A 15,837-nucleotide genomic window follows, 5' to 3' on the forward strand; every position below is an offset into this window, starting at 1 on the left:
ATAATAACAACTATTTTTTTCTGAACTTGTGATGAGACTGTTGTATTTCCACTTTTAAAAGAAGTCCTTAAACACTATTGACTTCCTACCAACACTCAAAATTTTAAATACTGCTGGTAAAGGGAGTCAATGGATCAAATTCAGTATATCTGAAGTCACTGAAATAAAGGCCCCTAAGAAAAATGTGTCAATTTTAAAGGTCTTTCCTAACTGAAGACCATTTTGTGATAGAGCCAGAGGTTAATAAAATCAGTAGTGAATGTAGCAATTTTACAGATAAGCTATTCACAACAAGTGTAGTTACTTGAATAAAAAGCTAATTCAGTTCTAAAATGCCACATGCAGTAGCAGTGAATAGCTGCTTTTAGGTGCTTTCTGGAGGAGGATAAAATACAGAATCACAGCACTCTTCTTTTCCAGCATCCCTGGCTGCCTGTAAATTGCTGTGAATGGGACTGTAGGCTGACAGACTCTATTAAGACAAACTGCCTTTCTCATCGGAGAGATAAAATAAATCAGGTGTTTAGTCAAATTAAAATACTTCAGATGGAGCAGGCCCTGGGGAGCACTGATCCACCTGACAAATCTGAGAGAAACTCAAGACAGATGTGTTTTGGGGATAAGGAAGACCCCATGGAAAAAAAAATGCACTGCTGTCTTTGGAGTAAGAGAATAGGATTAGAACAGAGAGCGAGCTGTGATATATAATATTTTATGGAAGCTGGCATATTTACTGTGTATTTTTTACTAAGCTTTTTGTTTTATCTGTTTTTATGGCAAATACATTTTACAGATAGCTATATTTTTATTTTATTTATAGATATTTTTAGTCAGCAGCAGAAGTTTATTTACTGGTAATGAGTTTAGGAATCTCATTGCTTGCTGCAGTAAGTGGATGCAAAACAGATGATGATGGCACACAGCTACTGATGACCTCTCTTGGCCCAGCCAGATCAGCTCAATCTGGTCTGCATTCTGAGCAAGTTGGTTTTTATTGGTATTTAAACTGTAAAATAATGGTTGGGATTTTCCACTCTAAAATTAAATTATACCTCCCCCCCCCCGCACTGTTCCTACAATGACATTCTGCATCTTATGCTTTTTCTTGTCTTGAGCAGTGTTCGGTTAGGTGTCTTGCAGCTTCATGGAGGTCTCGTTATTTTCCAGGAGCACAGCGTACATTTTGTGGTCATCAGTGCTATTCTGTTGTTGGATTGCATAGCACAGTACAAATTAAAGAGTAGAGTACTTTAAATGGGGTCATTCATTTCAGATGTGTTTCTCTGGGGGGAAAAAGGAAAGAAAAACAATTACTATGAATTCCTGAATAAGAACTGTTACTTCTGCCTGCTATTGTATAAAATTCAGAAAAAAATAAATGACCTTATAAATTTGCTGCCACTATATCAAATGCTTCTAAATAGTCGCAACCAAACAATCAAATTTTCTAACCTTAGCAGACACTCTTTGTGGTAGCTTTCTACTCATATTATGAAGCAAGTACAAAGTATACAGAAGAACATGGAAATGGAGCAGGAGATTAATATCTGCTTTGGGTGTGTAAAATATTTTATGACTGTAAGATCAGGGGCCTGCATTACGATGCCAAAGCTGCTTGACAGATGTGAGAGTCTCAAGCTGTGGTTTCCCAGGTGGCAGTGGATGGCAATAAGTATCATTTGAGGCAGCACGGTGCTTCCCATTGGCTTTCTAAAATAGGTGGAGTGGTTGATCTCTTCTAGTCACGGTGGGCGGGCAAGGGAGTTTTTCTTTGGCAGAACAGTCTTTTATCTGTGAAAATGAATTTCAGTATACAATAACATATTCAAAAGCACCTAAATAACCTTTGATCCATGGTGCAAAATCTTCAAGACTGTATAATACAGTTTAAGAGGGTTAAGGTAAGTCTATACTGAAGTTGCAGACAGTTGAACTGATGTCAACAGTGTGGAGCTCAGTACAAGCTAATGGATCCTGGCAAGGCAGTACCTTCAGTGCAGACATTTTCCTGGCCACATACCTGCCTAAGCTTACTTTCATAAATCTTTTTTTGTTGTTGTTGTTTTGAAACAGCTTTTTGCATGGAACCCTTATTGCTTCAGTCACACATATCACCCTAAGGTTTTGCAATGAGTTAGTCTGAATGGTAGAGTGTCCTTCAGCTTTGACTTCATGCACCCATCATACTTCTTGTGACTAAGAAAATTACTAACCATTTCTAAAACTTCTACTACAACAGAAGTTACTCATTTTTCCTTATCCGGAGGCCTGTGTCACGTGTATACTGAATTAAGATTTGGCATTACAGGGTACTGAATCATAACTTTGTTGCAGATTGGTTTAAAACTAAGATAGTTAATAGTGGCTAAGAAATTGAATATTTTCAGTACTTTATATTGTTAAATGCAATTAAGAAATGTACAGAAAAACAGGTACCCTTTGTTTCTGGGAGTTTGCTTTGTTTCGAGTGAATGACTTGAGCCATGCAGTTTCTTTTTCCATAGAAAGCAATTATAGACAGAGGTTTTCTTGTATGCTGCTTTTGCAAATGAAATTCTGTTTAAGAATAATATTGGTCCCGTCATAGCATGATGTAGGTAGTAGAGCATCATGGGTTTGTCACTTGTTTGGCAGCAGTCTGTTTTGTCTTCCCTCTCCTTATGAAACCTGTCAACCTCTCTCTTCTCTTCCCTAGAAGATATCCATTTTACCCCTGGGAAGAAGGTGGAGTCATAATTTTGGTGACAGTTTTTCCATTTCCTCCCAGGTCCTGTTCCTCACACATTTTCTTCCTCTTCAAAAGCCCTGTGACTTCTTTATCACAGTCCTCTATTGTGCATGGAGGAAAGGAAGTATGTGAATACTCTCTCTTTTGTGCCACTTCTCGTATCATTGTGGCAGATTACAGACCTGACTAGTTCTTGGTGTGGTTCGCTTCTTCTCTGACTCTCAGTTCTCCTGTTCAACAGGAAATTGCTTCATCTATCCCACTTCCAACTCTTTGTAAACCTCTTTCAGATGCTCTTCCAATATTCCTGAACTGCTACCTTACTGTAACTATATTACCTCTTCTAGAGCTGTGGGTCTGAGATGCTCACACAAGGAAATGCAGTGTATAGCTCAAATATAGGAGCTGACATTGCTGTTTGTGACAGAGTAATATGTTCGTGTGTAAGATGGGATATTTGTGGATTGATTTGCAAAAGGACCCTGTACTCTCTACTTAGGAGACCCATGCAATTTACCCATAAACAGACCATTAAGCATCATTAGTGCAAAGAATAAATGTACCGTAGTTTCATATTAATTAAGTGCTCTCTGTAGAGTAAACTTTGAAAGTTAAATGAAAATTTTTAAGCCATTTTCTCAGGTTAGCCATTTCTCTTAGGGACAAGTAGAGCTCATTCTTAATATGCATTCCATGACCAAAGCTTATATTTACCCAAATGACCTATCAGATATATGGGTATTTTAGAGAAATGATCAATAAACTATTAAACTGCTTCTTCCACTGAACAGCATCTTTTAATTTTTTTTAGCATTTTTACATACTTGTGGAAAAAAACAACAAAATATATAATGTGAAGGAAAATTATGTCTAGTAAACTGTGAGTGTATTTATCATACTAGGCAGATTTAGATGGAAAAGATATAGGGGTTTGTACACAGTGCATCGTTAATTACTCCTGTCAGAAAAAAAGAAATACTCTCTATCTTTTCTGCTCCAATTTTTGTTATATCCTCCACTGCTTAGAGCACAGCAAAGCTATGTGCTAGATTCTTCTGGGATTCGTTAGTAAAATATATATTCAAGCTGCCACTTGAAATAAGCATGTTGGTGATTCACCCATTATTTATTTTTTTTTTAATATTGCTTGGTAACTATTGTCCATCTCATATTTACAGTAAATCTTTCCTGCACATTTAGGTACACCAGAAAGCCTGGCAGAAAAAGAGCGACAGCTCTCTACTATGATCACCCAGCTGATCAGCTTACGGGAGCAGCTCCTGGCTGCCCATGATGAACAGAAAAAGCTGGCAGCCTCACAAATTGAAAAACAACGGCAGCAAATGGACCTTGCTCGCCAACAGCAAGAACAGGTGAGGCTCCAAGAAAGAAACCTGTGACAATGTTTCATGCAGAATGCTTATCGTAAACACTGTTCTGCTTGGTGTTTCATTTCATCTTTTTTTGCTAAAGAGCTTAAATATCTTCAGAAATTACATCTTTTTCCAGAAAGAGGAAACATTATAAGACCCTGAGAAAAAAAGTCGGTGTGGACATTCAAATAATTTCTTTCCTAGGATAAATGGCATTTGATAGATTTCACGGTTCTTGTTTCTTGCACTGAGATGCAATTTTGGAAGTTACAAATAAGCCAGATTATAACCATTTTTTAACTCTCTCTTTTTGACAAGAAAATAATTGGGAAAAAAAACCCCAACCTTAAGCATCCCCAAACCTTCAAATTTCTTCTACAAGTAAGGTTTGACTTGTTTGTTCTTGTTGGGGGGGGGGTGTGTGTGTGTGTTTTTTTTTTTTTAAAGACGCAGTTTTCCAAAGAGCTGTCCTTTTCTCATTGTACAAAAGTGTAACAACAGTGATCCCATACACTAGTTCCCTAGGCATTAGATCAGTCAGATCCAAATTAATGTGTGGTTTTTAGGAATCTGACATTACTACTAGAATTATCTTTTCAGTTAAACGTATTTTATAGGATATATACAGCAATATATGCTCTGTTGATTTTAATGAGTTGTGACGTCTGGTATTTTATGTGCTTGAGTATTTGCCCACATGTAGGAATATGGACTCATCCCCTAATGGAAAATAACATAAAGGAACACTGTAAAAAATCAGAAGTTAGAATGTCATTTAGCCATCCAGAGATGACACAGTAATTAACTATTGACACTTGTGAATAAGCTAGCACAAATTAATCTTGACACATTTGCAGACGAGTGATATCTTACAGTGAACACTTTGTAATTATATTTCAAAATGAAAATTAAATGACACTTAAAACTAGGTTGTCATGCTCAATGAAGCGAGCACGTAGCTCAACCAATAGGCAAATAAAATTCAGAATTTGAGCCACATGGTGCTCGTGTACCCTACTTTACTATGTCAAGCCTATACATCAAGACTATGCTATGGTAATTGCATTGCAGGGTATTGGATGTATTTTCTATCACAGTACTGTTCCATCTAAGAGGAACTATTGACATTAGATGCTTCATGGTATATTTCTGGTTTTCATCAGGCAACGCCTATTCAAATGGTACTATATTGTACATACGGGTACACAAAGCTGTTCACAAGTAGTCTGAACTCCAGCAGATCAATGCTTTTGCACATGGGAACAAAGATCTCATCCTTGCCTTGGCTATAGCTTACCCTGTTAAGTAGCAGCCAGGTCACTAGCAGCTCCAAACAATTCTGGACATAGGTTACTGTGTATCCATCAAAAAAGATACGGCACTCAGAAGGAATGACCCATGATGCAGCTCCATGCGGTGTCTGATTTCAATGTGAAATTACAAAGAATTCCTTTCTGAAGCTGAATATCATGATTTGCTTTTTATTACCTTCACTGAGATTTTAGCAGCAGGGACAATGTGGACGTAAACCTGACAGAGCTTGTCTTCAGTGACAAGCACTACACTTCTAAGATGGAATAGTACAATTGGTGTGTTAGTTATTAAAAACAGTAACTCAAGCACTCATACAGGTTTTTAAATATTCTCTGTAGCACTGTTACCATGAGAGTTGCTTTTCCAAGCATAGACACTAGTGCTGACCACTGATCTGACAACAGATGGCCTGAGGTCCTAGGAGCGGCCCCTCGGTTACCTGGGCACACAGGCTGCGAGCTCTGTTTGCACTACCTTTTCACTAGTGGACTAGAGCCTGTGTCTTCAGTCTTCATTCACCATATTTTTGTTGACTTTACTGGGAGATTTGTCCATACATATTTGAACATCAGGCTCATCAAGGGAGTTTGGTCCCTGTTACAAGCATCAGTGTCGTGGGCTATGATAGTTGCTTGATTCCTTTTCCGTGTGGCACTTTGCCTCGATCCGGCCCCAGAATTACGTAGACCTCAATTTGCCTCTTTGAGATCATATGCAAGACTTAAAATATGTATGAATTTTGTGTCGGTCTCCCATACAAAAGTGAGGTTTAACTGTAGTAGTGAAAAAAATTACAGAGTTATTTCCAGGTGACAAAGTGAGAGGTTAAGGAACTGACAGACTTGATCTCTGTGTGTGCACCACTACAAACTGTTAATATATAACTGCAGATTCCTTATGAGTTAATCTGAACAGTTTGCACTAAAACTATGTGATTGTTTATTTCCAAATCAACCTTGCTACATTTCTGTAATTTTTTTATCATAAAAACATTTTACGTAGCTTTCTCTGTTTATAACAGAGTAAGCGTGCTCAGAAGATGGTGGGGAAGGAGACCAGGAGGTTTTTTTTCCCAAACCGAAACAGTAGGTTTGAGTGACCAAACTACCTTTGTCACCAACTTCTTGCTGTTTTATGTGGTTCCTCTGCTCTAGATAAATATTTATAGGAGGGGAAATTATACTTAAGAAATGAAGGTAGCGGAAGTGCTGAGGCCAGGGTTTCCAGGAAACACAAATCTTGTCCTTGTTTCAGCCTGCTGCATAGTTACCCTTGTAAAGCAGAAGGCCAGTTGTTCCCCCAGCTGCCTGCGGCTTCTCCCCCATAGCTGCAGTCCATGTTAGCCATTGCAGGGAGCAGCTCTGCGGGCTGAGGGCAGGATCCTATTTCCCTCCTGCTCTTGCATGCTGATTTTGGATGGTTCGTGGGAATCGAGGTGCAGGGGTTGTCTGCGGCAGATTCTCTCTCCTTAGTCGCTTAGTGTTCCCTGCCCTGAACACTTGCTTCTCTCCATCTATGTTAGAGAAGGGCTAGAGTGAACCTTTACCCTCCAGATCCCTTACTGAATCTACCAAATGAGGGTAAGAATATCTACGTATTTCACCGGCTTGGGTTGAGGATGAGTTACTGAGCATCAGGTACTGCCTTTACACAGAATGAGACCCTACTTCCTTGTGTAGTTCCGAGGAAGACTTCGAGATTTACAAGAGAAGTAATGTGCTGCTCATTGTGAATGAAGTTAGAGAAGCTTGCCCTAGGAGCTTGTGCTGAATAGTGAAACATCTATAAATACTAGCTAAGGCTCCAGTTCAGCAAAGCAGGAAAATGTGTGTTTAACCTTAAGCACCTGAGTAATCCCATCCCCATTCAGCAAAGCACTTAATTTTAAGCATGTGTTTCATTCCCATTGTAGCTAACAGTAATGCATCATAGTCAAAGATCACCACAGGCTTAAATGCTTTGTTGAATAGTGATGAGATTATTCACATGCACACAGCTAAACTCATGTTTCTATGCTTTGCAGAGTTGAGGCCTAAGTGCTTAAAATACATATTTCTACTGGCTAACTAGAATTTATGTTGCATTTAAATTCAAAATGTTTACATCACATATACAGATACCTCTGAAATATCCTTCATTTTTAAAAAAAACAAATGATGCTTAATAAAAATATAGTAAAGAATAACCAATAAGATGTTTTTCACTCAATAATATTGAAGTTTCAATATTACTGTTTTAATTTAATGGAAATTTTATTTCTAATAGATTGCAAGACAACAGCAGCAACTTCTGCAACAGCAGCACAAAATCAATCTACTGCAGCAGCAAATTCAGGTCAGTGTGTTTTATTGCTCTCTTCTGATTATACTTAAATTCCATTTATGGAGAGGGAAGGATCTAAAATAAAGCAGCCACATGCTTTACTAACAAGCCTCACTAAAGATGCTCTTTATGGAGGGTCTTTGTGTCTTAGAAAATTATTGTCAAACATCTTTTTGATGGAAAGAGCTTTTCTTTAATAAGCAGAGTTTTCTTCTGAAAGTTATGAATTATTTCTTAAATCTTGTCATTTAATTCTAAAATCTGCAGTTTGACTTGTATTGTGTGAAGTAAAAGCAGAGTCTCCATTATTGTTTATAGAATTCCTTATTCTACAAAGGCAAAATTGGCTTTATAAGAAGGTTAGAAGAATGTTTTCCATGTTATTAACTAAAGCAAACAGCTATAGAATAGGATAGTAGCCATTGAGACAGCATTAAATCCCACAGGTATATGTGTGCCTTGAACCTTTGGAGTAACTGTACCTTCGCGAATCTGGGAGTGTTATGGAGGTGTTCAATTGTCTGTACTGGTACTCAGAACCTGGTTTAATTTTGTGCAAATATACGCGGGTAGGGAGTGACATGGAGGTAGAGGCAATGTTGATGTGACTGTATTACCTTCTCTGCTTCCCACTTTGTTTGAAAGCATTTCCATGGGCCTGTTCTTTGATTTAAATATTTTGGTTTGGTCTGATAGGTGATTGTGCTGCCAATCATTTCTTATAACCTTGGACTAGCAGGTTTTTTCCTTAACCAGCTGATTGCCATGTTACTAGATGCCAAAACTGAAGTTTTTCCTTCCCTCATCCCAAAGGAATGCTTGTAAATGCTTTTGCAAATATTGTAATGCAGTTTCAGTTACACTTTAAGGAGGTTAATTAACATATATAAATGTGTTGATACCTGGGATGAGAAACACAATTGAATTTTAAGAACCTTTATTGTCATTGCCTGTTGGAAGACTGCTTGTTCATGTTAGGTGTACATAAAGGATGGAAGAAGTGTAACAATAGTGAAAGGAAAAAAATACATCCATCCTCTCTAGGTGTTATTTGCAAGTCTGGCTTCCGAAAACAAAGAATCATACAAAAAAAATCTTTACTTGGCATAAAAGCTAAGACTGAAACATAGCCGAGTCTGCTAAACAGGACAGTTATTTGCATAAGAAATTTCTAATTTTTAAATTCCTTTAAAAATTAGGACACAGATAGAGGAATCATGCCCAGGTAATTTTTGTTCCTATTTGGAGAATGTGGATATGTTTTACTGGGAATTTTCCTGCTCTGTAGTAAAAAGTTCAAAGGTACTTTATGTTTCAATTCACTCAATACTTCCCGGTAGCTTTACCCTTCCACTGACTCTGGGGAAATGCAGTCTTAGAATAGGTTGCAGGTTCATTTCCTTGTTCACTCCTAATTTTCCTCTTACATAGTGCTGAACCCTCCACAAGTTTTCTTTCCCATCCTTTCCCAGATGTATATGCAAAGAAGTGTTTTAATGATTGTTCTGTTCGCGTGAGCTAAATTATTTCATGGTGATCCTTCCCTATATTTGTTTCAAAATTCTTCCCAATATAAGCTACTCTTATTCCATAGTTCCTCAGTAGTTTGTCCTCTTTATTTATCTTTATATTTACATTAATCTATTCAGTGTATTTGAGGCAGTGAGGACTGTTTCCTCTCCCAGCTTGTTAGCTAGATTGGTAGTGGGCATCTCATTGCCCAAGGAACATTGTAGACTCCAGTATGAAGCACTAAGCATGTTGGGCAGATGCCATCTCAAACATTGATCTTACGAGGAGGTTACTGGAAAAAAGTTTGTTAGGAGATTGTTTCCTAGGCTAAACACCAGCTTACATAGTCAATTTGGTCGTGAGCCAAGTGATGGTGCCTTGTTTATTTGTTCTTTCTTAATTCTGTGACAGTTTGCTAGCCAGGAGTTGCTTGGGGGAGAAGTTAGTTGCTAAGTTGCCTCTGCAGTTCATAACAGTTTTGTTGCTGTTGAATTGATCACGAGTGGTGCAGTTTGTTGAGACCTGTAGCTCCTTAAGGGCTATAGGTGGGATGGAGTAAACCAGGAGGCAGGTGAGAGATGCAGTGCTGTGCCGGTTCTCCCGGGTCCCCTCCCAGCATCTCAGGATGCTCAGGAGACCTCAGTACTGATACTGAAGTCACACTGGTGACTCTGGGTGGAATTCATCATATCCAAAGTAGATAACTGCAGTGTAGACTCTGTCTCAATTAATAATCCAGATTGTTTTTATAGCAAACAGAGACAAGCAGAGTGAATGGTTTTAGGATGCAATTCATCTTGTCCTAAAGCAGACATTTAAAATACGTCAAATTAATTGTTCCCTAAAATGGCTGTTTCTCTCCATTAATTATAAAGGATACACATGCCAATGCCTATAGTGTACAGATCTGAAGTGAGATGAGGTGAATCACACTCTCTGTGGCTTGAGGGGAAAAAACAATTTTCTAATAAATGTTTACATTCTCTAGGTTTTGGGCTTGGTAGAATTTGGAACTGTGTCCCTAATAACTTGCTTGATTTTATTAAGAAGGTGCATTTGTTTAAAGACATTCTTGAGCAACCCTTTTTAGGAAACAGCGATTACTTCCATAAAATGGTGTGGTGGATTCTTATCTGTACTTTGTATGCAAGGGAAAACAATAGTACTCTTCCCTGACACTCTGTTTTTGAAGACATTACAAAATATAAGTAGCGGAGGTGCCAGTTCCATCTGGGCATGGGGCCTATTCATGGCACAGCTACTTGAAATAAGTACAGTATGTTCTCCAGGAGGCAGGAGTGGGGCATTGCTGATGCAGTGTTTTCATCACGAGACGCACAGTGTACCACTGTCATCTTCTGAGGTACAGTGTTAATTCTTAAACAATGATTTCTGTGAATAAGTGCATCCTGTTTATATAACCATTTAAACAATTAGAAATTACTTTAGATGGGGCTTACAAGATTTCTGTCAACCACATATAAAAGTGGAAATAATCCATATTAAATAAAACACATCTTTCCCTGGCCACCTACTGGGTTAATTTACTAAGATTTTTCATTATTTGGTATTTATTATTTACATTGTGTTGTATATTATTTGTTTATTTAATCATTTTAACACCTTATTTCATTTAGTTGGGGTTTTTTGTTTTCTTTTTAAGACCATTTACTGGAGCACCTTACTCCAGACTTGTTACACATCTAAAACTTTGTCAACAATCTATGAGCAAAGAGGACATTAGCTAGGCTTAGCATATGAAAGCAGCATAGGTATTTCAAGAGTACTGAGGTCATTAAATGTTCTGCATAATCGTCTCATGTTTTCTAAGGGGAGCTAATGTTACTCTCAGGGTGTGCATGTTGGGGAAAGCAGTTTTGCCTGTTGCTAAAGGGAGTGGGAATCTGGAGTTGTTCTCAGTTCTGTCTCTGATTATCTGAAATTTGGCAAATTGTTTCCTGTTCCTCAATTCAAATATAATGTTTTGAGAATCTTAAATGAAAAATGTCAAATAAATGCAGTGTGTTATTTCTTTTCAGCTCAAATGGTCAAGGTGTTCATAAACACTTCTCTACAGAGGAATCCGTAGAGATGGGAGGAAATCTAGTATGGTAAATTAAGTTCTCTCTGCAAAGCTGTGCAGAGAAATCATTGGTTTTAGTGGAAAAAAAGTTGAGAAAATACTGTAGGGCAAGTAATAGCTCACAGATCAGTCTCCAGGTTGATTCAGATTTTTAAAATAACTTTCTTTTTTGTTTAATAAAAAGTATTAACTCTTAAAGTAGAAGGGACAAAATGAGACTATTTCAGGGATATCTCTTAGCCTGTGCTGTGAAAGCCAAAACCTCTAGGCATAAGGGAAAAAGCTGTTTAAAGGACGAATGTGGTGGTACATCATGAAGATAAGACTACATTGGAAGAAGGGAAGGCTTGCATTTCTAGAACAGTTCCGACCTTGAGAACCACTTGAGGCCCTGAAATCCCAGTGAAATCGGTGCCTCGTTGCCAGAATTCAGTCCCTTCAGAATGAGGCTTGGGGACTGCCTCTGAACCCACCATGCCCAGCTGAGGAAAGGGGTTGGATCCTACAGATGCTTCGAGCATGTTGCTCCAGGATTTCCCTCTGGGTGGGGGAGGGTGGTGTGTGGATTTAAGGGATGGAAGTTTGAGGCTTCCCTCCTCTGGTGGGCAGGCTTCCTTAGGGCAAGTCCTAAATTGTGGCTGAAATCTTTAAAAGAGACACTGATTGTTGAGCTTTTCCTCAAAAGCTTGCCATGCGTGTGACAGTGACAGCTGATCCAAACTGCTTTTGTCCACTTCCTTTCACCTTATTCCTCTGCACTATGCTCAGTACCATTCCAGAGCATTTCGTTTTCTCTTTGAATCAGTATGATTTCCATTGCGTGGAAAAACTGGCTTCCTCTGCTCTCATAAGTATTCTGTTTTAATTCAGCCACTAGAAATTATTCCTAATAATAATTTTTTTCTAGTTTTAATCTATATGTTCATGCTGTTGTAGTTTCATATTAATGTTCTTGCATTTTCTGTTTCGGTCAAAAAGAGTGAACATGATTACTGTGATAGTAAACAAACAAAAGAATAGTAACATAAAAATTACAACTATTTAAAATGTCCTTGAATATGAATCATTTGAATCATACTTCAAACTTAAGAGGCTGAACCTATGAGTCTCTCTTCTTATCCATGATTAACTACTGACAATTCAGGTACCTGGTGAGCTGAATAAGGACTATCTCTTTATGTGAAGCACATGTCTAAAGATCAGGAATAATTACATTCCACATTAGCCTTCATAGCCTCCCTGACCTGGTTAATTAATTTTTTGCTAGGATAATAATAGTAGAAATAGATTTAAAGATATGCTTCATCATTAAGTATGTAACTGACCTCCAATTTTAAGAGCCGAACCTTTAGTTTATTGCCTTTTGGAGACAGGTTAAAGCTCCTTGCAATGAGCTTGCTGAAAATGCACAAGCTGGAATCTAGTTATTGTCAGTTCAGTTACGCTCTCTGAGGTTGTCTCTCTTTGTAAACTGTATTCAGCGTTGACAAGCAAAAAGCAATTGCAATGCTACTGTTCGGGCACTAGGGAATATTCTCCACCACCTTTTTCTCTTTTCTTTTTTTTTTTTTCGTTATTGATTATGAAACTGATCCCCTTCCAGCAAGCTCTGAATAGGACCAAGTAAAGCCATTGAAAGCAATTTGATACTTCTATTGGCAGGGTACACAGATCAGATACTCCCTTGAAAGAGAGCGAGAGTTATAAACAAAGCTTAGAAGTCTAGGAATAGCCCCCAGCTTCAGCAAACCCTTAAAATATTTTGTAATTGTATCTTCAATCATGAATTAGCCAGGAAAAACAGACCTTTTTTGCCTTTATATTTCACTGCTGTATGCTGTTTTTAATTGCCCACAGGCACACTGTTGTGATCTTCTTTGGAAGTTTAAAACCAGGATAAAAATGCAAATCTAATTATTTCTTTTATCTAATCTAATTAACTTTTACAAGTAATGATAGATGCACTGTAGCCTGCATCAAACATTTTAATAATGATGTTTCTGGATTAAAGAATAGGTAAAACTACTGTAATTTATAGACAGTCAAGATTATGGCAGTAGAAAATGTAAATTATTGTGGTGGCTTAATAAACTATAGCTGCAGTTTATTAATTTACCGTAGAAAAGATACATTGCCCTTAAATTCCACTTTGCTTATGAATTGATTCCCAGCTGTCATTGGTATCTTTTCTTCTTTCTTTTTTTTTTTCCCCCCAAAGAGTTCAGTATTAAAAAAATCTGTGTCTAACTCCCTTCTGCAATGCAGTTGTGTGCCCATGGAAGAGAGAAATGCTGTTATGTGCCTGTAACTTGTAGCTGGCTGCTAAATCATTGATTCAAATTCACGGGGCTCTGCCATAGGCGTGGCACCACAGCTTCTGCCCAGCTCATAACTTGCTTAGTGAACATGGAAACTGATCCAATGGTGGAAGGGCAAATATGTTAAACATCAAAGTCAAATGTTTTGTATTTTATTTATTCTTACATAGTGATTTATTAATGAGTTCTAACATCCTTGTTTGATAATTACCCAAGCAAAAGGTCTATTACAGGCCAACTTTTTCCAACAAAAGCCATCTTTGTGGCTTGCTGGCTTGGAATTTTCTGTTGGCTGTGTGGAAAGAGAAGGGATGCGGGATCCTTACCTTCTCCGAGCAGCCCATGCTTTAATAAATATTCCGGCGATGGTCCCTATGCTTTATTCAGCCTCTTCAATACTAAAAATGCTTTGGCGTGACAACATGATGGTGGCCTAAGCAAAAAGACACACTGGTAAAGGGTCACGCCTCCTGTGCTACTCATAAACTTCTGGTCTTGCACCTTGGTCCCCCATGTGCAAAGATCATGCTAGCTGCTCTGCCCCTGAGGCCCTCTGACTCTGGAAACAAGATTTATCCTGGAAAAGCAGAAAGTAGTTCTGGATTTGACTCTTAACACAATCCTTAAAACTGTATGCAGTCTTGAGGGGGGGGGGGGGTGTTTAAAAATTTTTTACTGTGACCTTCTAAGAGTTAAATTAGCTGTCTTGCAGTTTTCTAATTCACTATATGTTTTTTTTTTCTTTTAAATAGCTTTATTTCTCCTACCCGAGTCTAAACAAATTGTATTTAATGCAAAAATTAAGCCTTGTGTATCTCTTTCATATGACTTCTCTAATTATAGAGCAGTAAATGGTAGAATAGCATATGTTAGCAACATGAGCAGCAGTCTATGAAATGAGCTACAAGTTAATAAAATGATCTTGTGGTGGTGTTGGCCAAATGTTAGCACACATGTTTCGGAAAGTGGTATTTCAACAGACTTGAAGAATAGGACTTTGGCACACGGGTGCCGAACATGATCTGATGTGTGGAAATTAGTTAAACCAAAGTAAATGTCATTGTTTCTCAGGCTCATGTTGGTGCAGAAAATGATAGTAGCTGCCCTCCCACTTTCCCTCTCCCACGTGTGTTTTAAAATTGGACAGGAAGGCACAGGCATCCATACTCCCCAGTTCAAGTACTGCTGCTTCGTTTGCTCGGGGTGTGCTGCGTTGCAGTCTCGCCAGTGGCTTAAGGGCTTGTTCTTAGCCGTGCCTCTGTCAAAGACAGGGGCTAAAATCTCATTGATTCTATTGAGCCCAAACACTCGTTCTACAGCTTTTGCTTACAGAAGGGCCTCAGATTTGAGCCCTGTTAATTTAGGGGCAGATTATAACCAGCTCCTGAATAACAGCAGAGGATCAAGCAAATATTTGTTGCCCACCTGTACCGCTGCCCAGGGGTCACTCTCAGCTGGTGGTCTGCCCCTTCCAACCTAGTGTGGAGCGACATGCTGTGGCAGCCTCAGTGCTTGCTGATGCAGGCACCCTGGTCTACTCCCAAAGAGTTTGGCAGAGATTATGCCCCGCTGAACCTCTTTGGTGCTCCTCCTCTGGTAGTACAGGTCTCCATTACCCCCTCTGTCAGCCTGCGTCATGTAATCTTTGCAATATTGCAATGTTTGGAATAATGCAATAATAACACATTGTTTGCTCCAGCACAGAAGGCCAGTTTCCTTCCTAAGTGGCATGTGCACAAACTAAAATGGATAACTGGGAGCAGAAATTGAGCCAACTGGCAGCCTACCAACAGGGCTGATCCTGTGAAGTCTTATTTGCTTGAGTAATACTTACATAGCCGGTATTTGATGACTTGTACATCTAAGTGTTACTCAAGTAAGTAGGCTTTGCAGAACTGGGCACCTCATATGAGGAAGGACTTTGATATTCCAACCACAATACTAATATTCTAAGATACAAATGGAGCAGGGGTTTTAGGGGATGTAATTTGTTTTATTAGACAAATAGATGTAGTTGGAAAAAACGGGCAACCTTTTGGGCATACCAGCTCTTTTTCAGGTCTTACATCAGCGTTACATTGAAAAATATCCCGGGACTGACAGAAACTTCCTAAGATATTGGTCTTTCATTTATAATTAGTTACTTTTTCAGTGATTATTTTTGTGGTTGACAACCATGGGATGGCC

At 38.5% G+C, this 15,837-nt stretch overlaps 1 protein-coding gene across 16 annotated transcripts in view; it reads left to right on the top strand.

Annotated features, from left to right (window-relative positions):
* The window catches only part of SOX6 (SRY-box transcription factor 6), a 382,229-nt gene that overhangs the window by 226,410 nt on the left and 139,982 nt on the right, over nucleotides 1-15,837 (top strand). For all 16 annotated transcript variants that reach the window (XM_041129350.1, XM_041129355.1, XM_041129354.1 and 13 more), the window contains 2 exons: nucleotides 3,929-4,101; nucleotides 7,681-7,749. In XM_041129350.1, coding sequence (XP_040985284.1) covers nucleotides 3,929-4,101; nucleotides 7,681-7,749 — 242 coding nt within the window. The remainder of the gene's footprint in view (nucleotides 1-3,928; nucleotides 4,102-7,680; nucleotides 7,750-15,837) is intronic.

Source organism: Aquila chrysaetos, chromosome 16 (assembly GCF_900496995.4).
Source record: "Aquila chrysaetos chrysaetos chromosome 16, bAquChr1.4, whole genome shotgun sequence".
In the NCBI taxonomy this organism is placed as follows: domain Eukaryota; kingdom Metazoa; phylum Chordata; class Aves; order Accipitriformes; family Accipitridae; genus Aquila; species Aquila chrysaetos.